The following is a 23564-nucleotide window of genomic DNA, read 5'->3' as shown; positions in this document are numbered from 1 at the left end:
ATTCGCCGGAAAAAGATGGAAACAAAGCAGAAAATAACATGACGTCAGACAATAAAGGCGAGCATTGGAATATAGTGTAAGAACGACCATGAATTTTCTGATATTTCAAGCGATGAACACCATTCTGAAGGGTCCCACGAAGATTGTGAAGAATACGAGCTTTATAAAGGCCTTAAAGGTTATTAATTCGAGCCAGCTAGACAGCACACACATTCGAATGCAGGCAAAATAGCTGGCCATGAAGAAGGTGCCGAGCACGCAGGGAACAGGATATGCCCCGTGTTGGAAACAGACTCGTCAACATTTGTGAAGTTCTTGTTTGGTTTAATTAGTCATAAACTGATCAATAGTAAAGGCTTCGATATCCTGAATTGTACATATGAAATTTTCGGTCTTGTTTCAAAATTATGCAAACACCGTGTATTTAGTAAATAGGTACACGACCACCCGGCCGTTCATTGTACAGCGCGATGGAGCTGCCTGTGTTTATATGAATAACCATCTGCAGTACGATGTGCGTCACTAATTTGTGTGTACAAGGCGAATTTATTATTGCACCAAAAAACACACAGAAGGATTTTAATGAACAAAATCCATTCAAAATGTTGCTGCGTTAATTTGAGAGCAATAGCTGGTTATATCTTGCTTCACCATCACATGTTAAACTAATGCCATAACCAGACAGTACCCAGGTCCGTCCATCCCTATGTTTTAGTCACAAATTTCATAAGATGTCATGAGCAAAACCACTAAACTTTATACTGAAAGCTGTAAACCCTGATCTTGTGGTTTTGTTTGGGCACTAAATGCTTAAAATAGAAATGTAAATGGGGTGGACTAATATGGCCCTTTGAGCTGTAGAAGTTTGTAAATGTGAACAGATTTTTAATTTTTTTCATTTAATATTATTTTTATATAGCCACAGGTCTGCATGTAAATGCTGCATAACAATGGAAACAACAGAAGTTGTTGTTGCCATGAGAGTCAACATATTCACCAGAAAATGGCAGATTATTCATACCATCCTTTGCAGTGCATGAGAGAGCACCCAGGATTTATTACCAGCTGTCTGAAGTCCTGAGTACAGGAGGTTGCCGATCTCCAATTCAGGCAACAGTATTGTCTGTATTTTCCACAAAACATGAGCTATTTAAAAAATTCATATTTCTCCAAATCAGCCTATTTTTTTGCCATTTACAGTCAGATTCCTTGAAATAAAGAATTGTTTACATTATTATTCTTCCTACTAAAAGCAGCATTTTTCCAATCAATGCTTGTTCAAACAAAGACCCATTCTGGAAAATTGTCATATGAGTATATTTTCAGGTCTATACTGGTTATAGTCAGTTTGTGAGATGGTGGTAGGTGGAAAAAAATCACGTGCCACTTCCATCCTGTAAGATTTGTGGCAAATGCCTAAGAGTACGCAGGATTTAAATGGTCTAAAACCAGAATTTTTTGTCTTTGTGTACATGTTTATGAAGTAAACATACACCACAGAACTAAAATCATTGCATTTTTATTGAACTGTATGCTTACATTGTGTATAAATGTTTCTCTCAAAACATTTGCACAGAATTATTCTGTGGTCTTTCAATAAGAGTTTTTTGAGAACACCTGAGGTTGAAATACATGTTGCCGTATTCTCTCAGCTATTGGAAAGACGTGTTCTTTTCTCATGAACAAGCACTTCATTAGTCTGGCACCTTTTGGAATGTACAAAAGATGGGAGATTCAGCATCTGCTGGTTCGATGTCAACCTCTTATGCAGAAGATGCTTCCTGCAACATCTATAATTAATAATGAAAAATAAGCTTCAAAGTTCATAAAATGAGAAAAAATGTACAGATAAAGCACAGGTTTATTTCATTCTATTTCATGGTGCACAAATTATTTTTGATAAGTTCAAAACAGGTCCCCTGTGAGTGACTAGGATGTAATACTTTGGCTATGTACTATTTTATTCAAATTAAAAACCCTGCACAAATAAACAAATAAAAGGTTTGCATCCATCTATCCATTTTCTTAGCCGCTTATCTTCACAAGGGTCATGGGGGTGCTGGAACCTATCACAGCTGTCGACAGGCAAGAGGCAGGGTACATCTTGAATTGGTTGCCAGCCAATGGACCTTTCAGACTGTCGATCTTCAGCTCAGCCCCCTTAGCAACAGTTGCCATCTCCCACAATCTTCCAAAATGGCGACTGAAGAGAACAAGTTTGAAGTGGATTCTCTATAATGTATTCCCGGTAACATTTGGGTCTGTTTTTTGCCAAATGCACCAGACTTGTCCAAGAGAGTTCTACAGATAGGTCTCAACTATTTCACGCAAGGATATGTACATGGAATTCAGATTTTTGACAGAGCAGGACGTATTGTCAGAGTTACAGCGAAACGTTGGCGATCCATGCAAAATGTTTGACGCCTCACAAACTTCATATTGAAATCTAACAGGATAAAATTGTGGAATCGTACTGCGCATGTAAACCAGGGTGAGTACTTTTTACTTGGAAAGATCACGAGTAATATTGTAGTCTTTATAAGTGAGTGGGTGTATTCATTTGACTTGGCTCGTAACGGAACCCAGTGCTCTGTCTTAAAAGTTCGATGTGATACAAATAGGCAAATTTTTCTCTTGCATGACATCGCGCATTTACGTATCACTAACATGACTCGTCGCCATAAAACATTACACATTTCATTCAGCAGGTCAGCGATACACTAACAAAGTGAAAGTTGTTCTCCTGCAATGCATATTTTCATTTCTTTTACACGTTTTAAATCTGGTAAACCCATAACCACAGATTCTAAACTTTTCTGAGACAGGCATTGACCATTTGTCACATTTCTCGTTTTAAAAAAAATACACGTGTCTTCTAGAATGAAACCAAAGGTCAAAAACTTGTTTGAGGCCAAAACATTTGTGAGAAATAAATATCTTAACACCCCTCCATCCATTTTGTTCCGCTTTATGCAGGACTAGGAAGAAACTTTTTCCTCTCAAAAGAAAAATATTAAAATATTTCAAAATTATGAGGTTTATTTTAATGACCAATCTCTGAGGTTGGACACAAGAGAAATGGTTAAAAGTAACTGGCCATCCTTCTCCTCCTGTGTGGCTCTGCTGTAGCGTCTTTTTCCCGCTGAAGCACCTTGTTGCAGTATGTTGCCTTTGTCAACATGTCCAACGGCTACATCTTTACAGTAGTCCCTCGCTACAACCCGGTTCACTTAATGCGGCCTTGCTGATATTTCTTTTTTTATGTATGTGTGTGTATTTTTTTTTTTACAGTGTAGCACAGGGGTGCTCAATGCGTCGATCGCGAGGCAGTTTCGGTCAATCGCGACAGCTTGCTGAGGAAAAAAAAAAAAAGACATCAGCCGTATTTTTTTTTTTACTCACCACGCATGTGTAAACAACAACAGTACAGGAAAACACGCTGTCAGTGCGTCCCCCCACCCCCCTATTTTAAGCTTTCGCTTAAGAAATCTCAACAAACATGAGTATGGAAGCTGCAATAAATAAGACAAAAATGTATCACTTTCATTCGGAATGGGAGGTGGATTTTTTTTCCGCTATGTCATTTTCCTCATTTGCCTCATCTGCCAGTGTAGTGAAGTGTGGAACCGCATTTTCTAACTGTTTATGGAAAATACGACACAGACATTACACCGAAAAGCAAGATGAGAATGAGAAAAGTGAAAAAACTAAAATCTCAATTGGGCGCACAGCAGTCACCGAAGCATAATTTCCGGGTTTGTCAGGTCATACATAAAGAGGCATAGCTGACTCGTTGTTCTGATCTTTTAAAAATAAGGCGGCAATATTATCTTCAATAAATATCTGCAGCTGTAAAGGAGTAGTTACAAGGCACTGTAAAGCCATGGCTGATGTGTGGACATCGGAAATTGTGAGTGTTTCTCACTGCAGTTAGACGAATCCATTGACGTGCGTGACACAGCCTGTGCATTTTAATTCGGATGGTGTTTAGTGATCAACGTGAACTCAGATAGTTACAAAAATGTTTAAAGCTCAAGTGTTGTCAAACGGATGATTTTTGGTATATTATTATATTATAATGAAAAACCCACAGCCAATATGATCCCATGTGTTTTTTCACCACAAAACATGATTTTGACGTATACAGCTTTTTGTAACTCCCGCCATGAAAATCCTCTCGAGGGATTTGTTTTCGAGAAGAAGCAGGAAGTGAAGTAAAAGACAGCGGCACCCCCTCGTGGACTCGTTTGTTTCCATTATTTTTACCTCCGGGAAGGTAGCTCGTTGTTCCTTCGTGTTAGCCAAAATGCCGGCTCACTGCATTGCTGGACATTGCTTGAACACTCGGGAGAATGGAATTACCCTTCATAAGTTTGAAAGAGAGCATGTTCGTTGTGAAAAATCGATTGCACGTGTCCAGAGGACGAGAGCTTCGTGGGTTCCAAATAACAGGTAGGTGTGTATACAGCTCCAAAAAAAAAATAGTTTGGAGCGGACCACGTAATCGGTCTCTCTCATAATGTAGCAAAAGATCCGTGTATGAAATGTGTTGATGTGCGCATGTAGCTACTAAAAAAAATAATAGTTTGGGGCGGACCACGTAATCGGTCTCTCTCATAACGTAACAAAAGATCCGCGTATGAAATTTGTCGATGTGCGCGTCGCCCAGCCAACAATGTCTCGATAGCGTTCGAGTACTGCAGCGACTTTGAACATACCCCTAGAAGCAACATAGCACCTCCTCCTTTTATGCCACCACGGGTGCCGAAACTCACCCACACCGGCTGAGGCGCTGCATTCGGGGATCACAGCTTCTGCGAAGGCTGCGCGTCGGGCTTTGCGTCGGGGTTTGCGACGGGGCGGATCTGAAGAACCCAGCCGAGAATGCGTTACTCAGTCACGTGCGCACATAAAGCGCCCCGGCTCGACTGTGACTAAAGCAGCACCGCTCAGCTCTGTCATAAGCCACACCGGCCGGCTGCGATGGCTCATCTCCGCCGCGGGAGTGGATTGGACGGGATGTGGTTTGGCCGTGATCGTATATCATCTGAATATGGCTCGAAACAATAGTGTAATATTGCCCTGAGGGCTCGAAACAATAGTGTAATATTGCCCCGGTAACTTCACTCGGTTGTGTGGTGCTGTCCTTGTCAAAAAGAACTTCGGTGTCAGAAGCGGCGTCGGAAAAATGCGAATATCTCTGTTGTTCGGCTTCCGTAGTAGAAGGCACTGCGCGTTTTCAACGGCGGAAGTGACGATGACGTCAAGGACAGATGACGCAACTAATATGGCGACCACTTGGATGTCGAGGGACACTCAATTGCGCAACTTTGTGCATGGATGACGCGCTCTCCGCTCACTTTTTTTTTTCCCATATAGACATTGAAGTGAATACTGTTAGATAGAATGTTTATAGGGATGACACCCGGGCTTTAAAGTTAATTATGTTGTGTAATATTGGCTCAAGCGGTTATTCAAGGTACACAAACACACATTTACACATAAAGAATCCTCAATGTACTTTAAAATAAATATGTTTAGCATTTTTGTAGTGGATAGATCTTTGTGACTCGGTCATTCTATTTCATCATTGGTCATTCTAAAAAAAAAAAAAAAAAAAAAGTTCCCCCTTGTCGATTGCGAGAGGCTGAATGCTTGAGAAGTAGATCTGGGCACCCCTGGTGTAGCATGTTTGTTTGATTTTTTTGTAGTGCATTAATGGTGATTGCGTTCTGTATCTTAATTTGCTAAGGGAGGCCGTGCATCGCGTGGTGCATTCCGATTGGCTAAGGGACTCTTGAACATTGCCACCCGCTCTAAGTATGAGATTGATGCACAGGGGAGCCAAGCTGCTTATCTTCACAAGGGTCGCGGGAGTGCCGGAGCTGATCCCAGCTGAATTCGGCTGAATGGCAAACTACACACTTAGTTCATCGCCAGTCAGTCGCAGGGTGGGATGTGAATGTTACGTAAAATGCATCATCAAACGGGGCCCGTAAATTAGAATATCATTCAAATTAAAATGCATGCAACAAATGGACCAACCTGCTCTGCGTAGGACAATTCGAGGCTGCAGATTGAACACAGCGTCAAGTAGTTGACTTTGTGGCTCCTCCTCCTTTTTTGGTCCATGAACTTCCTTCCTTCTTCCTCCTTTTGTTTTTGCACGCATTTTCATACGCCGATCACAACACTTTCTGCGCTACATAAGAGGGATGAGAAAACCAAGTGAAAATTGGACATCTAAATTATATCAAGATTCAAATTTCGATGAGTGAAAGAGTACATCCATCCATTTTCTGACTCGCTTGTCCTTACAAAGGTGACGGGAGTACTGGAGCCTATCCCAGCTATCTTCAAGCAGGGGGCAGGGTATACCCTGAGCTCCTTGCCAGCCAATTGCAAGGCACATATAAACAAATAACCATTCGCACTCACGTTCACACTTATGGGAAATTTAGAGTCTTCAATTAACCTACCACGCATGTTTTTGGTAGACTTTACCCCAACTGGATGAGCCTGATCAGAATTGGCTGATTTTCTGCCAATCAGTTTTTATTTAATAATTTGCCAACCTGAACAATGGAATGATTGATCGGCTCTATAAAAGACATTTACTCTCCATTGCAGTCTTGGACAGCATATCTGGATCCAAAAGCTAGTTTATTTTCATATAGTTATGTGTGTGTGTATTTTTACTTTCTGTTCTCTTTATTTTCCCATTATGCTTTTAAGTTGACCAGATGAAAGCACACTGATGCTAAAAAAGATGGGATGCAACAGTATCGGAATACAACATTTTATTGCTGTAGTCTTACAGTGCAATGAGTAAAGAACAAATTTGTCCAGCATTCTGATCTATGCATTGCGTGCAGTCTCTTTGCTGCCTCGTCTCTCCCATTGGGCCGACTTTATCGGCCATTTGATATTCAAAGTACTGCATCAAAAGACAAAAAATAAATGCTACAATATGAAAATAATTTCAGAAATTATTATTATTATTGAGCACGACAGCAAAGCGTGGTGTGGTGTAGTTAATTACAATATTTTTATTAAAGTAAATTATTTCTGTCTCAAAATGTTGATTCAACCTGAAAAATACAGAGCAGTTAATCCAAAACTTTTTGGAGCCAGGGCCTTTTTATTGAAAAATCTTACGACACACCAACAAACAAGAAAGAACAAGACAAAAACTATTTCCATTAACTGATTAATTAATCCGTTAACCGGAAATGAGTTCAATTTATTGACGACAATGCAGACCAAACTCGAACCCTAACCTGACAGCGGTCGTACAGGGACCAAACAGCCCGTGTCAGGGGGCTCGGTACCCCATACTCCCAAAGAACCCTCCACAAAACTCCCTGAGGGACACGGTTGAACGCCTTCTCCAAGTCCAGACTGGTTGGGAAAACTCCCATGCACCCTCAAGGATCTTGCAGAGGGTGTAGCGCTGGTCCACTGTTCCACAGCCAGGACGAAAACCACATTGCTCCTCCTGGATCCGAGACTCAACTTCCTGACGGACCCTCATCTCCAGCACCCCTGATTAGACCTCACCAGGAAGGCTGATTAGTGTAATGCCCCTATAGTTGGAACACACCCTCCGATCCCCCTTCTTGAAAAGGGGGACCACCAACCCAGTCTGCCAATTCAGAGGCACTATTTCTAATGTCCATGCAACGTTTCAGAGGTGTGTCAACCAGGACAGCGCCAGAACATCCAGAACTTTTAGGAACTCTGGGCGAATCTCATCCACCCCTGGGGCCTTCCCACAGAGAACCCAGACTCAGCTTCCTCATGGGAAGGCATGTTGGTGGAATTGAGGAGGTCTTGGAATATTCTCCCCACCGACTCACAACATCCCGAGTTGAGGTCAGCAGTACCCCATCCCCACTATACACAGTGTTGAGGGTGCACTGCTTCCCCCTCCTGAGATGTCAAACGGTGGACCAGAATTTCCTCAAAGCCGTCCTGAAGTCATTCTCCATGGTCTCACCAAACTCCTCCTGCACCCAGGTTTTTGCCTCAGTGACCACCAAATCTGCATTCCGCTTGGCCAGCCAGTATCTATCATCTGTCTCTGGAGTCCTACAGGCTAAAAATGCTCCATAGGAATCCTTCAACTTGACAGCATCCCTCACTGTTGGTGTCCAACGTATTCTGGGGTTGACGTCACGACGGGCACCAGCCACCTTACGGCTGCAGCTCCGTTCGGCCGCCTCAGCAATGGAGGCACGGAAATCTTCCACCCGGACTAAATGTCCCCTACTTCCCCCGGAACGTGAGCAAAGTTCTTTCGGAGGTTGGACTTGAAATTCCTTCTGACAGGGGAATCTGTCAGCCTTTCCCAGCAGACCCTCACAAAACGTTTGGGCCTGCCACGTCAGACCGGCATTTTCCCCCACCATCGGAGCTAACTCACCGCGAGGTTGTGATCAGTTGACAGCTCTGCCCCTCTTCTCCCGAGTGTCCAAGACATGCAGTTGCAAGTCCGATGACATGACTACAAAGTCAATCATCGAACTGCGGCCAATTACACAATATCATAAAATGTTAACATGTATTATTACATTCTCTTTTCAGAACTCGCAAACTGGCAGCGTACATACAGTTTACTTGGTGGTGTCACAGAGGACTGGGAAAAGGTTTGAAGAAGGTCATCCCCTCATGTGTTGTGACCAAAATAAGAGAGAAATTTCCAGAACCAAGTGGAACATACACTGGCTTCAGAGAGGCAGATGAAAAGGAAAAAAATTACCCCGAGTAGAATTGGACATTGAACTTTGATTTAAGATTGGGGTACCGGCGTTTCCTAAATTCTCTTTAGTACCTTTGAACAAGAGAGAAAAAAATGTACAATGTACTGTGTCACTTTCCAGTTTGAATAAAAAATGTGTACATGTATAATAAAACCAAGTGTCTTCATCCAAATTTAGTCATGCTTGTGAGTGAGAGAAAGATGTCTTTTCATGAACAACTACTATTTTTGAATCTGGAATTATTGAGGGTAGTATTCACAACTTCATTCTTCTCTGGTTTTTCAATGCCAGAGAAAAATCTCTGGGAGGCTTGCAGTTGATTTTTAAGGACCATGTGTCCTCATTAGGACAACATGCCTCATCATGTCTTCACGATATGAGGGTTCCTTGGCTATTTTGACTGGTTTAGACATCCATTTTATTTCATTGGTAAAGGATTTCAGGACAACAAGATTGTACCTTGGCTGACCATCTTTTGTTTGGACCTACATTCGCCCTGAGTCATAATTGTGGTCAGTTGCAGCCACCTGGGTCCTGCAAACCATTCCCGGCATAGGAGAAGTGCTGCCTCTTAGGGGCATACTTGTTTGTCATAGAATGATAAACCTCCAACTCTCCAGTGTGACAATACAGGGCACAGTATTTTAAATCAGTCTGGATTGTTTTTGTTTTGTCTTTGACAATGCAGGTGAGTCAATCATGTGCAGCTGAACCTACAACCAGCCATTGCTTGTTGCGATAATTTTCATCAACTACTCCATGTTCACATGCATGGAATAACTTTTTGTCATTCCATGCATGAACATCAGGAGCATGGCACAAGATGGATTCGCACTTTTCCTTCAGAAATTCAACATTACCCTCACATGACTCTGCACACCACCAAAAAGATTTTTGATTGATCTCAACCACTAACTAAGAATGGACACAATTTAGTTTTCACCAGAAAATCATACTATTGGTCTTTCCCATGAAAAGCCAATAAATGGATGTTCAAAGCAAATGCTTTAAAAAAAACAAAATAAAATAAAAACTTACTACTTGAACTGCACCGGTCTTTGCAGGTGGCACGGGATCTGTGATGTACTGAAGTTTTTTGGAGTATGTGTGATCCTTAGAAACTGCCTCAATTATTAGGTCCATATCTGGCTGCATTGATGCATCTGAAATAAAGTAGATGAAAAGAATTTAAATCTGTGTATTCTTAGAGGCAAATATTTCATACCCATAATTTAATTAAAACACAGTGAAGAAAATAAGCATTCAAACACCCTGCATATATTGCATATTGAAAGTTCTCCCACTTAGAAATCATGTGGGGCTCTGAAATTTTCATCGTAGGTGCATGTCCACTGTGAGAGAGATAATAAACAATAATCCAGAAATCATAATGTATGATTTTTTAATTATTTGTGTGATACAGCTGCAAAAAAAGAATTTCAACACCTGAGAAAACCAATGTTAATATTTGGTACCGTAGCCTTTGTTTGCAATGACAGAGGTCAAACATTTCCTGTAGTTGTTCACCAGGTTTGCACACACTGCAGGAGGGATTTTGGCCCACTCCTCCACACAGATTTTCTCTAGATCAGACAGGTTTCTGGGCTGTCGCTCAGAAACACAGAGTTTCAGCTCCCTCCAAAGATTTTCTATTGGGTCTAGGTCTAGAGACTGGTTCGGCCACGCCAGAACTTTGATATGCTTCTTACGGAGCCACTCCTTGGTTTTCTGCAATGTAATGCACAGCTAATGCAATTGTAAATCAGTGGAATTATTTGAATTGATTCTGCAGGACTTCATATTTATTATATTTCAAAAGACCATACAGCAAGTATGTAAAACAAAATTAATGTGAGAGTTCAGCTGATATTTCTTCTTGTTTGACATATCCATTTAAGGAATTTGCATGTGGTTGTCGTCTTTCTGGCATGGCCTACAGTAGAAATGTATGAGTACATACAGTCACACACAAAAAAAGTAGATTTTTGTATCTTTGCACCACCTACCTACCTTTGACAGCAATAGCATGCCTGCAGCATTTACAGTGAAACCCCGGCGGCAACATGACAATTGACGATTGACCAAGCCTTGCTTCATCCTCAATAATGGAAGGGTTGTTTTATGTCGGCCAAGATCTTCTGTACAACCTGCTTGTTCTGGATCAGATGACATTTCCTGATCACCCACACCAGGGATAACAGTGTCATGAGCAAGGCCTGGCCACGCCCCTCAATGCTCTGGGCGGTGCCACCTCTGACACCTGTCACAGCTGTTTTGCAAAGGACGCTGTAATTGGACCAAGCATTTAAGTTGGAGTTTTGTCACTGGCATTTGGCTGTTCGACAACCACGTTCACACTTCAACGGCGACCGATCCTCGGCCGCCTGATGACCACGTCCACGACTCATCGGCGACTGATCCTCTCCCTCACGCTCCTGCCTTGACGGCGGCTGGCCCGCGGCTGCTTCACGCTCCTGCCTCAACAACGACCAGACCGCAGCCTCCTCACGGTCCTGCCTAGATGGTGACTGGTCTGCAGCCGCCTCTCGCTTCGACGGCGACTGGCCCGTGACTGCCTTCTGCTCCTGCTTCAACAGCGACCGGTCCGTGGTTGCCTTCCGCTCCAGCTTCAACTGCAACCGGTTTGTGGCCCCCTTCCACTCCTGTTTCCGCAGCGACTGATTCCCGGCGTCTTCCGCTCCTGTTTTGGCGGTGACCCATTCGACCCAACCGATTCCCGGCCGCCTGACGACCCAGCTTCGGTGGCGACCGAATCCCTGCCTCCGCACAACCAAGCCTCAGCGGGGACCCATTCCCAGCTCCCTCACAACCAAGCCTCGGTGGCGACCAATCCCCGGCCCCCTCATGACCACGTCCTGGGAGGTCTTCATCCGGAGCCGTTGCCTGCCCTCGTCTGGTTCCTGCTTCGCCTTTGGGTTCCTCCTTGAGGACGTCCACCCGAATCACCCCATGGGGACCCTGGTGCTTGGCATCCTGGTCAAGTTCCTGACCTGCTTGCCCAGACGCATTGGTTTGGGTGGTCTGGATGGCCACCAGAAAGACTGGGGTTGGGGGGGTCTGTCATGATCAAGGCCTGGCCACAGCCAAGAGGACCAGGCCACTGCTCTGGGCACTGCCACCTCTGACCCGTCATTAGACGCCGTAATTAGCATTTTTGTCAAGTTGGAGTTTTGTCACTGGCCTTTGCCAGTTCGTTGCGTTGCATTTACTGCAAGTTGGATTCTCCACTATTAAGAGTACGTAGTGTTGAGCTATACTTGTCACAGCGAGACTGAGATCTTTTTGTTTCTCCATGTCTTAGTTTCCTAGTCTCGTTTCATGTTTTGGATCCTGGCTTTAGTATAGTGAGCTTGTGCCTCTGCCTTGTTGGACAGCTACAACGTGTATGACTCTGTTTTTAGAATAAAGCAACTCCGAACACTATGGCGTTGAACTGGATATCCTGCATTTGGGTCCGCCCCCGCACAGCTGGCTCTTGACAGACTGGGGAAAGCATTTCCTCAACAAGCTGAAAAATGTAATGGTGAATTAATATTCTATCCCCGATAAGACAGTAACAAGACAGGCTAGAACTTAAGATCACTTACCCTTGCTTCTAGCTGCATAGTTTGCACTGCATCCCTTTGTACTTGAACTACTACTATTACGTGCACAACTAGCATCGCTGACCAGTGTGCTTCCCGGCAGTAGTAGCTGTTGTGACCCTTTGTCCTGCTTAGAAAATCAATCAATGAATATCGAAGGGACTGCTCCTGGATTGAGTTTAGGTTCCTTCAAAAAACCCAAAGAGTACCGAACCATACTCTCTGAATAATCGTCTGGGTGCACAAAATGTTCACTGCATACCCTGGCCTGTTTGTTGGATGGCTCAGGGCGACCACACTTCGCTAGCCAGTGGGTACTTAAATGTTTCTTTTTCTTACTTACCTTCTTTGGATGATTTTTATGCGAATTACGGCAAAATTTCGCGATACAGTAGGGCATTTTCACGTGTCCGATGGTGGTGATACTGCATGTGATGACACATTAAAATCGGCCATGATTTCTTTGTTTACGCACAGAATACTTCACATACGTGGAAGTAGGTGATGTAAATTGCCAAAATGGCGGCGCCCATGAAAATTCATAATTGCCGAAAAAAATATTCTCAAAACACTGTTATTGGATGAACCTGAAATTTCCTAGGTGCAGTATATATGACATGACCTATGGGATTAAGGCTTTTAATTTTTCAGTGAATGACCAGAGCACACACAAGTATATGTAGTAAATGAATAGGTAATTTAAGTAGCAATAACTCATTGTTCCATCCTGTCATCTGATCTTTTTTTTTTTTCGGCCCCAAAAGATTTTAAAAGGAAAACGTAGTGCCCGCAGAAAACCCACACAGCCATGGGAAGAACATGGAAACTCGACGCTGGCGGGGGTGTGATTTGAACCCCGGTCATCAGAACTGTTTGGCAGACAAGATAACTAGTACGCACCGTGTCCCCAGATTCATAATCAAATTACAATAATTATAACGACTCAAGGGGAGATTACTTTACTTTCAGACAAAGCCAACAGAATTTAGTTGTTAGTGTGTGTGTGTGTGTTTTTTTTTAACTGCAAGTGTCACTTTTCTCATATCTTACTCGTCGGTAGAGCAAAGAAGACTTTGCCTCACCCTTGATCGCTGCTTCGCGTGACGTTGATCATCTCTCTCTTTGTTCACAAGCTAGGCTAAACTAGGGCGAAAAGCTTCAATGTGCAGGTAATGACTCCAACCGGACACAAAGATTGCACAGATGATGTTTTATTCCACTAAAGTAGAGATCAAAGGTATCCCATGTCGACGATTCACAACATTCGGTCCAAATTCAGGAAGACTAACTGAAGCTGATCAAACCTACTCCCGCATGGCGAGAAGGAAAAAGATTAGCCAGGATCACTTACACCGGAAATATTTCAGCACCAGACCACCGACTCGAGCCACTGAAGTCAAATCAGCCGTCTCTTCAAAATGAAAGCAAATCTTCGGCCAACAGTCACATCAATGCTACGGGTTTAAAATAATTACATTAACCTCTTCTATAACCCAACCATGGCGAAAAATGACCAATTTATATCATTTTTGTTGTATAGCAATTTGCGTGTCAGTGTATTTTATTATGGAAATTTACCTCTTTTGGTCTTCTGCACTGCAACATCTACGTATCTCAAGTGTAGAGACTGCACAGAATGGTTTCCAGTTAACTTAAACGCTTGTTCGTTTGAAAGAAACGACACAAAATCAGGAGAAGCCGCTGCACAGTGTTGGCTGCACAGTTCTGACGACCAGGGTTCGATCACGGCCCCACCTGTGCAGAACGTGCATGTTCTCCCCGTGCCTGTGTGGGTTTTCTCTAGGCACTCCGGTTTCCTCCCACATCCTAAAAACATGCAACATTAATTGGACATTCTAAATTGCCCCCAGGTGTGATTGTGGGTGCAGCTGTTTGTCTCTATGTGCCCTGCGATTGGCTGGAGACCAGTTCAGGGTGTACCCTGCCCCCCCGCCTGTTATATATAGAGTTCGTGCACCTACGTCATAAAATCACATGACTCCCCATGTTGCCGGTCAAACAAAACATTGTTGCAAGTTAATTCTGTTGAGATGAAACAGATTTCTTACACCACGACACCCGGAGTTTTGTCTGATACCATTCAACATTTAGAAGGTGACAATAAAGGAAGGAATATGAGAGACCCTTGGCACAGAGGACGAATATTTAATGCTGAAGTCAATGTTTTTACAGATAAGAAAGTGGACTGTTAACCCGCTTCCGCTTGACTTGGACAACTGGATATACAGATGTATCTGGTGAGTAAATCATTGGGATTTAGATGGAAGAATTTGAAAGCGTAGAAAAGTTTGGACGCATACAAATACTTCATTGCTGGATCTGTTAGGAATCAGGAATAAATCCCACATAGTGATGGACCCACTCAGGTTTTTTCGAATACAAATACCTGTATTTAAATAAATGACCCCTGGTTTTACACAAACTCGCATTCATTAACTATGATTGGTAAAAAAAATTGGGACAGGGCGTCATATCCTCCATACATGGAAGCGGCCACACAACCTCCGTAAACCTCTCTGTGACAATTTTTTTTTTTTAAATATGCACTGTTCTCAAATGAGTCAACTTGGCATTATAAATACTAAGAAGAATACAGTGATGCCTCGGTTCTCGACCACAATCCATTCCAGAAAACAGTTCGAGAAGTGATTTGTTCTAAAACCGAATCTATGTTTCCCATTAAAATGAATGGAAAAAGAAATAATGCGTTTCAAGCCTAAAAAATTGGGGTTTTTAAAGCATTTCTTTGAGCTGTTCCTGATAATAAACTGCATAGTATAAATACATGTAGTTTAAATACTTTAAATAATAAAATAATTTAAGAAATATAATTATTTTTTGCTTAAAATGCTTTAGTAGCAGAGTACGCTAGGCTGGGACTGCATTGTTGCATCTGTAGCGACTCGGCTCCCAGCCTTGTAAACTTTTTTTATTAACAAAAGTGCAGAATAACTTTAATCAACCAACTTGCCTTCTTTGGAGCCATGACTGGGGTTATTACGGCAGTCCTCGATAAGAAGAAAAACAAAAGTCACTTCGGGACACATCTGTGTACAGAGGCTGCGTTATACAGATTAACAAAAGTGCGCTGGTTTCACTGCGTGCTTTATGTCAGTTCTTCAGTGCATGAGACGTCACAGACAATATGGTCGCCACTGGGATGTCAAGTCATACTTTTGCAACTTTACGCTTTGATAAAACACTCCCAGCTCACTTTTTCTGACTCGTATTACCATCAAGGTGATAAATATTATATGGAGTTTTGATATAATCTTTGGTTACAAACTGAAGAGGCACAAGGCTTCTCTCCAGTGTGTATTATTGTGTGCTTGATTAAATTTCCTTTTTTGGAGAATTTTTTTACCACAAACTGAACAAGCAAAAGGTTTATCACCATTGTGGGTTCGAGTGCATATTTTTAAGTATCCCGTCCAAGAAAATATCTGACCACAATCAGAGCAGGCAAAAAAATTCCCCCCAGTGTGTATTGTCATGAGTTGGTTCAAATTGTTCTTGTCACACAAAGTTTTCCCACACTGAGAACATTTCCATCGTTTGTTGTGAGGGTGACGTCATCTCACCTCCAGACTGTTCGTCGTCATCAAAAGAGTCTGATGTGTTGTCACGGTTTGCTAGTGGTGCTAAGACCTCGTCTATTTGTGATCCTCCACAGTGGTCTTCTCCATCACTCTCTCTTTTCATGTGTTGACTTGAGCTGTTACTTGGAGGCTCCATTCCTCCGTTCTCTTGACTTTCATCTTCACGCTTCAAATGGACACCATTCAATGGAAACTTGGCTATATCCTCCTTATCCTCCTTTTCCTGTTTGTTGGAGGCGTATTCATCATCCACTTTTTCTTTCACGTAAGAGAGTTGCAGCTCCCTGTCTTTGATGGGGGGGAACTCTTCCTCCTCCTGTTCCTCTTTGATGTGGGGAGGCTCTGGTTTCGGCCACACAACATCTTCCGTGGGATCTGGAAGACAAACAAACATGGTTTAATGAAATAAATCGTGTTCTGAATTCAATAATGTGTACTGTGGTTTACATTCATATATACAGTGGAGAAAAGAAATATATGAACATCTTGCGATAGTGCAAGTTCTCCCACTTAGAAATCATGGAGGGGTCTGAAATTTTCTTTGTAGGTGCATGTCCACTGTGAGAGATAATATAAAAGAAGAAAAAAATCTAGAAATCACAATGTATGATTTTTTCACAATTTATTTGTGATACAGCTGCAAATAATTATTTGAACAACTCTCTATCAGCTAGAACTATGACGCTGAAAGACCTGTTAGGCTGCTTTTAAAAGTTCACTGCAACTCCACGTATTATCCGGAATCAGATGCACCTGCGTGAGGTCGTTACCGGCATAGAGACAACTGTCCACCCCACACAATTAGTAAGACTAAAACTTGTAACATGCCCAAGACCAAAGACCTATCCAAAGACAACAGAGACAAATTTGTGCAACTCCACACGGCTGGAAAGGGCTACGGAGAAATTGCCAAGCAGTTTGGTGAAAAAAGGTCCACTGTTCGAGCAATCATTAGAAAATAGAAGAAGCTAAACATGGTCAATCTCAATCGGAGTGGAGCCCCATGCAAGATATCACTTCATGGGGTCTATATGATCCTTAGAGACGTGAGGAATCAGCCCAGGACGACACAACAGGACTTGGTCAATGACCAGAAAAGAGCTGGGACCACCGTTTCCAAGGTGATTGTTGGTCATACACTAAGACGTCATGGTTTGAAATCATGCATGGCACGGAAGGTTCCCCTGCTAAAACCAGCACGTCAAGCCCCATCTTAAGTTTGCCAATGACCATTTGGATGATACAGAGGAGTCAAGGGAGAAAGTTTTGTGGTCAGATGAGACCAAAATGGAACTTTTTTGGTCATAATTCCACTAAACGTGTTTGGAGGTCCATCCCAAGAACACCATCCCTACTGTGAAGCATGGGGGTGTTTTTCTTCACATGGGACAGGACGACTGCACTGTATTAAGGAGAGGATGACTGCTGCCATGTATTGTGAGATTTTGGGGAACAACCTCTTTCTCTCAGTCAGGGCATTGAACATTGTTAGTGGCTGGGTCTTTCAACATGACAATGGCCCGAGGCACACAGCCAGGAAAACCAAGGAGTGCCTCCCGTAAGAAGCATATCAAGGTTCTGGTGTGGCCTAGCCAGTCTCCAGAACCTAAACCCAATAGAAACTCTTTGGAGGGAGCTCAAATTCCATGTTTCTCAGCGACAGCCCAGAAACCAGTCTGATCTAGAGATCTGTGTGGAGGAGTGGGCCAAAATTCCTCCTGTATTATGTGCAAACCTGAAGAACATCTGCAGGAAATGTTTGACCCATGTGACTGCAAACAAAGGCTACTGTACCAAATATTAACATTGGTTTTCTCAGGTGTTCAAATACTTATTTGCAGCTGTATCACACAAATAAATTGTTAAAAGTTCTTCTTTGATCTGAAGCTCAAATAACTTGTACAAAAGAAAAAAGGAATTTACTTGTCTGTCCCAATACGTTTGGAGGGGAATCTATTCATTTGCTATTCAACAGAAATGCGGGATTAGGTAAATTTTCCATGCCATTGGTACTTTTCTAAAACTGATCTTACTCTTTTTCACTTTTTGTTGTTGTTGAGATGTTCAGTTTTTTTTGGGAGGAAATCTTATCATTTACTCATCTAGGTCTCCTGATAACCTTACAGCAATAGGGAAGCAGCTTGGTGTGAATAAATCAACTGTTAGAAAAATCAAAGACATACAAGACCATTGAAAAGCTCCTTTGAACTGGGGGTCCACACAAGATCTCACTCCGTGGGGTCGAAACCAAAAACAGAGAGTGAAAAAAATCAGAGAATCACACGAGGGCACATAGTGAATGATCTGCAGAGGGGTGGGACAAAAATGACAAAGGCCTGCTTTAACCAGTGCACATCCAGGCCTGTCTGAAGCTTGCTAGAGAGGATTTGGATGATCCAGAAGAGGATTAAGAATATGTCATATGGTCAGATTAAACCAAAATACAACTTTATGGTCCCAAAGGTGAAGCATTGGAAATGGAAATATGCTTTGGGGCTGGGTTTTTTTCTGCAAAGAGAACAGGACAATGAAATCATGTAAATGAAAGAAGAAATGGGGCCATGTATTGTGAGGTTTTGAGTGAAAACCTCCTTTCCTCAGCAAGGACAAGATGAAACGGGACTGGGTTTTTCAGCATGACAATGATCCCAAACACACCGCTGGGGAAAACGCAGGAGTGGTTTAGTAAGAAGGATTTCAAGCTTCTGGAGTGGCCTGACCAGTCTCCAGATCTCAATCGCATAGAACATCTCCAGAGGGAGTTGAAAGTCTGTGCGGCCCAGTGACAGCCCCAAGAAATCAATACTCGAGATAAGCAGCATGGATGAATGGGCCAAAATAGCATCAACAGGGTGTGGAAAAACCTTTGAAGAGTTACATAAAAAAACTAAAAATAAAAATCTCCTTCCACCTGCTGCTGGATTAAATACTTCCTCACAAACCGTCCACAGTCTGTCAGACTTGGCCCACACCTCTCTTCCTCAATCATCCTTAGTACCGGCTCCCTCCAAGTCTGTGTACTGAGATCTCTGCTATACTTTGTACACATATGACTGCATACCAGCCCATCCCAGCAACTCCATTATCAAGTTTGCTGGTGATACCACCGTGATCGGGTTCATCTCAGAAGGAGATGAGTCTGCCTACAGAGACGAGATTGGTAAATTTTCAGTGGTCTTCTGCAAACAACCTTACACTGAACACCATAAAGACCAAGGAAATCCTCCTGGACTTCTAGAAGAGCGGCGTCCACTCGTTCAAATTTCTGGAGGTCTACATCACGGACAAACTCACTTGGACTGTAAAAACCACTGCGGTGGTGAAAATGGCCCAGCAGCTTCCAGAGAGTGCTCAGGAAGAACAACTTGAAAGCCAAGCTGCTGCAGGCCTTCTATAGAGCCACCGTTGAGAGCATCCTCATATACTGTATCGCAGTGTGGTATGCTAGATGCACACCAGCGGAAAGCTCTGCAAAGACTGTTAACAGTGCCCAGAAGATCACTGGCTGCTCTATGCCCTCCCTAGAGGACATTGCCAACTCCCGCTATCACAGCAAAGCGACTAATATTGTAAAAGAGTCTTCACATCTTGGTCATCACCAGTTTAACCTGCTTCCCTCTGGCATTACTTTTGTTATGAACCAAATTATTGTCACGGTAAATGGCTAATAAATTGTTTTGAAATCAGAATGATTTTTTTTTCTGTCCGCCACTCCCCTCATCGGGGAGGTATACTCAGTCACTGTGATTTGACAGGCACGTATGGATGGATGGGATTTGGGTCCAGATTTCAGCAAGAATCACAGTAGTTGACATGATTTTCTTACGGGGGCCACATAAAATGAAGTGGCGGGCCTCATCTTTCCCCCCTGGCCTTGAGCTTGACATCACATTGGGCAAAAAAATTAATTTCTCAAAACATTTTGACTGAGCTAATTTCAAAACCAAAATATATAAAAGCGATTTCAGTTTAAACTTAGCATTTATTCTTCTTAGCATTTCCTAATAACAAAAAACAACGCATTTGTGGCTGTACATTTATGAGCTTTGATCAGAACAACGATGATGAAAATGAAGACTACCTGAGAGGAAACATAACATTGTGAGGATGGCATAGAGGAGGCGGCATCCACTATCCCGACAGCCAGAATAAAAAAAGTGTTGACGAAATTCCATGACATATCCAAATTTATTCAAAAGAATCATCTGGAAAATGTGTTAACTAGTCGGGCTATCGCTCACTTGGATGATGTTTGCCTAGTACATACCCGCAAGATTGTCAAAAGCCGTCAAAGGCAAACGTCCTTGGTACTTCACAAAAAATTGAAAGTTAATGTTTATTTTTAATTCATAGTTTGTGGAATTTATTAATTTTAGTGGAATTAAGTTGTGTACGTCAGTCACTGCAATCTGACATATGCGCCCACATGCCATCACACAAATCTGCACAGTCGAGCACGAAGAATCCCGCGCGTAAAATTTGTTACGAGTAGAATTACATAGATATTGAAAAACGGTGCTTATTTTGTGTAATCTTGACCAATGTTCCTTCTAAGCTGCGCCACTTTTTTTTTTTTTAATACGGAATCTTTGACAATCTTTGACCGCAAACTGAGCAGGAAAAAGGTTTCTCACTGGTGTGTGTTCTTTTGTGTATTTTTAAGGCTCCCTTCCAAGTTAATCCTTGGCCACAAACTAAGCATCCAAAAGGCTTCTCACCTGTGCGCGTTTTCATGTGTTGTTTCAAATTCCTCACACAGGCAAAAGCTTTCCTACACTGAGAACATTTCCAGCATTCGTTGGAACTGTGACATGTCATGTCACCTTCTGACTGTTCATCATCACGACCGTCTGTTTGTGATCCTTCACAATGGTCTTGATCACTTGAACAGTTCCTGTTTGGAGGCTGCGCTCCTCGTCTCTCCTCATTTTGACCTTCATCTTTTCTCTTTAAATGGACACCAGTGGATGGAACCTGAATGATTTCTTCCTGCTCTTCCTCTTTTATGTGTAGGAACTCCTCCTCTTTGATGCATTTAACGTCTTCACGCTCCTCTTCCTCTTTGATGTGATGGAACACTAACTGCTGCCACTCTCGAAGATTTTCACTGACATCTGCAAAACAAATGACAAACACAAAGGGGTCATATCTAATTCGTTTGCATTATTTAACTGCAGTAGTAGAAATGGTCTGTTATTATTACAAAGTAAGTCACAATTGGGGCCGATAGCCACTGATAAAATGACTTATGTAGTGAGAGAGGACAAATGTTCAGTAAGGAAAAAAGTCCAAATGGGCTTGGTTTTAGCCACCAGTAAAAAAAAAAAATCCTGAACTGAAATGGGGAAGGAGTTTAAATGGTCAATTATTCATTTACAAATTGTCTTATTTTTTGCTCATTAGAATGAAATTGTCAATAATTTTCAACACCATCAGTCAGTTGTGTCAATGATTAATTGTACTTGAAAACTTGCCCCCTTTTCTTCGCCAAAATCAAGCAGTCTTTATGTAACATCAGTGGCAGAAGTGGAGACCAAATTCAGTGCATAACTGGGGTGGAAAAAGGAATGGACCTTTCCGACGGGTGACCTTCAGCTCCGCCCACCTTAGCAACAGTTGCCATCTCCCACAATATTCCAAAATGGCGACTGAACAGAACAGGTTTGAAGTGGATTGTCTATTGCGTATTCCTGGTAACATTACAGTATGTTTTTTGACAAATGCACCAGACTTGTCCTAGAGGGTTCTACATAGATGTCTCAACTATTTCACGCGAGGATATGTAAACAGAATAAGGATATTGGACAGAGTAGGACGCAATGCCAGAGTTACAGCGAAACATTGGCGATCGATGCAAAAAAGTTTGATGCCTCGGAAACTTCGTATTGAAATCCAACAGGATAAAATGGTGGAATCATACTGCGCATGTAATTCAGGGTGAGTACTTTTTACTTGGAAAGATCACGAGTAACATCATTGTAGTCTTTATAAATGACATCATTCTATAGCATACCAGCTGAAAAGACCACAAAAGATCAATGGATTTCGGCAATTAAACGTGATGGATGGTTCCCAACCAAATAGACACACCCGATCATTTCATTTTAGGGAGGAATTTTTCTTAATCTCAAATTACCAAGAAGAATTTATAATGCCACGTTGACTCATTTGAGATAAATGTGTGTTTAAAAAAAGAAAAACCATCTGTCGCAGAGTGGTTTACAGAGGTTAACGTGTGGTAGCAATACGCTTCCGTGTACAGAGGAGACGACTCTCTGCCTTACAATTTTTTTCCCAATTTTAGTTAATGAATGCGACTTGGCGTAAAACCAGGTCATTTAAATATTGGGATTTGTATTGAAAAAAATCTGAGTGGGTCCATCACTATGTGGGATTTATTCCTGATTGAGAACAGATCCAGCAATGAAGTATTTGTATGCATCCAGACTTTATACGCTTTCTCTCTTCTGTGTAAATTGGCGATTTATGCACCAGATACATGTGTATATCCAGTTGTCCAAAATGCAGAAGCGAATTAAAAGTCCACTTCATTATCGGCGAAAACATCGACTTCGCCATTAAGTATGGGTCCTCTATGCCAAGTTTCGAAAATTTTTAGACGTACCTTCATTTATTATCACCTTCTAAATGTTTAACTGTATCAGATAAACCCTGGATGTCATGGTATAAGACATTTTGTTTCATCTCAACACAATTAACTAGCAACAATGCTTTGTCAATATGGCGAGTCACATGATTTTATGATATAGGTGCATGAGCTCTACACGTTGCTGAACAATAAAAAAAATATATACACATATATTATTATTAAAAATTAAAATTAAGGTCCAGAATATTGACGGGTCAAATTGCCTCCAATGTCTGCCATTCCTATAACCAGCACAAGAGCTTGTCTCCTTTCTTCTCTCCCTTCTTAACCAGACTTTCAATCATTTAATAACAGTTCTTTCTATCCTTTATCTTAAACAATTTTCTCTGTGTATCTCTGTTTTAGTTCTTCACGCCTTCACCATTATGCAAGAAAACAACTTCCTGTTATGTCATGGAAATAAAAACACAGACATAGGAACTTCAAAATCAAAAGCACTCAAAACATACAGAAAAATCAAAACAAATAACTTCATTCCCTACTCTCCCACTATATTATTTAGTGTTCTTTTGTACACACCTTGAATAAGAATCATATTTATTTTCCAGGTATGTCTAGAAAACACAAGAAATTTGTCTCTGGTTGTTGGAGCCACTCAATTGCAACAACAAAACAACAAAAGGTGCAGTCTTCCAACAATGACAGGAGTTTGAAATGACTCGGAAAAATTGTCCGTTGCAATAATCATTGTGCGCAGAGATGTCAAGAAGTGGATGCAGTTTAAAGTGACGAGTAGTGCGATAATTTGAGAATGTCCATTGTGCAAATGCTGCAGATGCTCCTCAGGCACATGAGTGTCCAGTGTGAGTTGAGTTTAACTTAGACCTGCGCATTCTCTAGGCCATGGGTGGGGCCATGTGGGGCGGTGGTGGACGTGATGAGATTGGGTCTCTGCAGCTACCATCCG

At 42.1% G+C, this 23564-nt stretch overlaps 1 protein-coding gene across 7 annotated transcripts in view; it reads right to left on the bottom strand.

Annotated features, from left to right (window-relative positions):
* LOC133493797 (uncharacterized) overlaps positions 1–23564 on the bottom strand; it is a 41791-nt gene that overhangs the window by 5569 nt on the left and 12658 nt on the right. For 2 of the 7 annotated variants that reach the window (XM_061807598.1, XM_061807596.1), the window contains exons 5-9: positions 20706–21101; positions 15970–16362; positions 9801–9925; positions 6046–6202; positions 4776–4865 (exon numbers count right to left, since the gene is read on the bottom strand). In XM_061807598.1, coding sequence (XP_061663582.1) covers positions 4776–4865; positions 6046–6202; positions 9801–9925; positions 15970–16362; positions 20706–21101 — 1161 coding nt within the window. Of the gene's footprint in view, positions 1–1503; positions 1791–2866; positions 3354–4775; positions 4866–6045; positions 6203–9800; positions 9926–15969; positions 16363–20705; positions 21102–23564 lie in introns of those variants that run through there. The other 5 variants (XM_061807601.1, XM_061807600.1, XM_061807595.1 and 2 more) reach the window with 4 other exon arrangements.

The sequence above is a fragment of the Syngnathoides biaculeatus genome, chromosome 20, assembly GCF_019802595.1.
Source record: "Syngnathoides biaculeatus isolate LvHL_M chromosome 20, ASM1980259v1, whole genome shotgun sequence".
NCBI classification, from domain to species: domain Eukaryota; kingdom Metazoa; phylum Chordata; class Actinopteri; order Syngnathiformes; family Syngnathidae; genus Syngnathoides; species Syngnathoides biaculeatus.
This window is presented reverse-complemented; position numbering and strand designations above follow the sequence as displayed.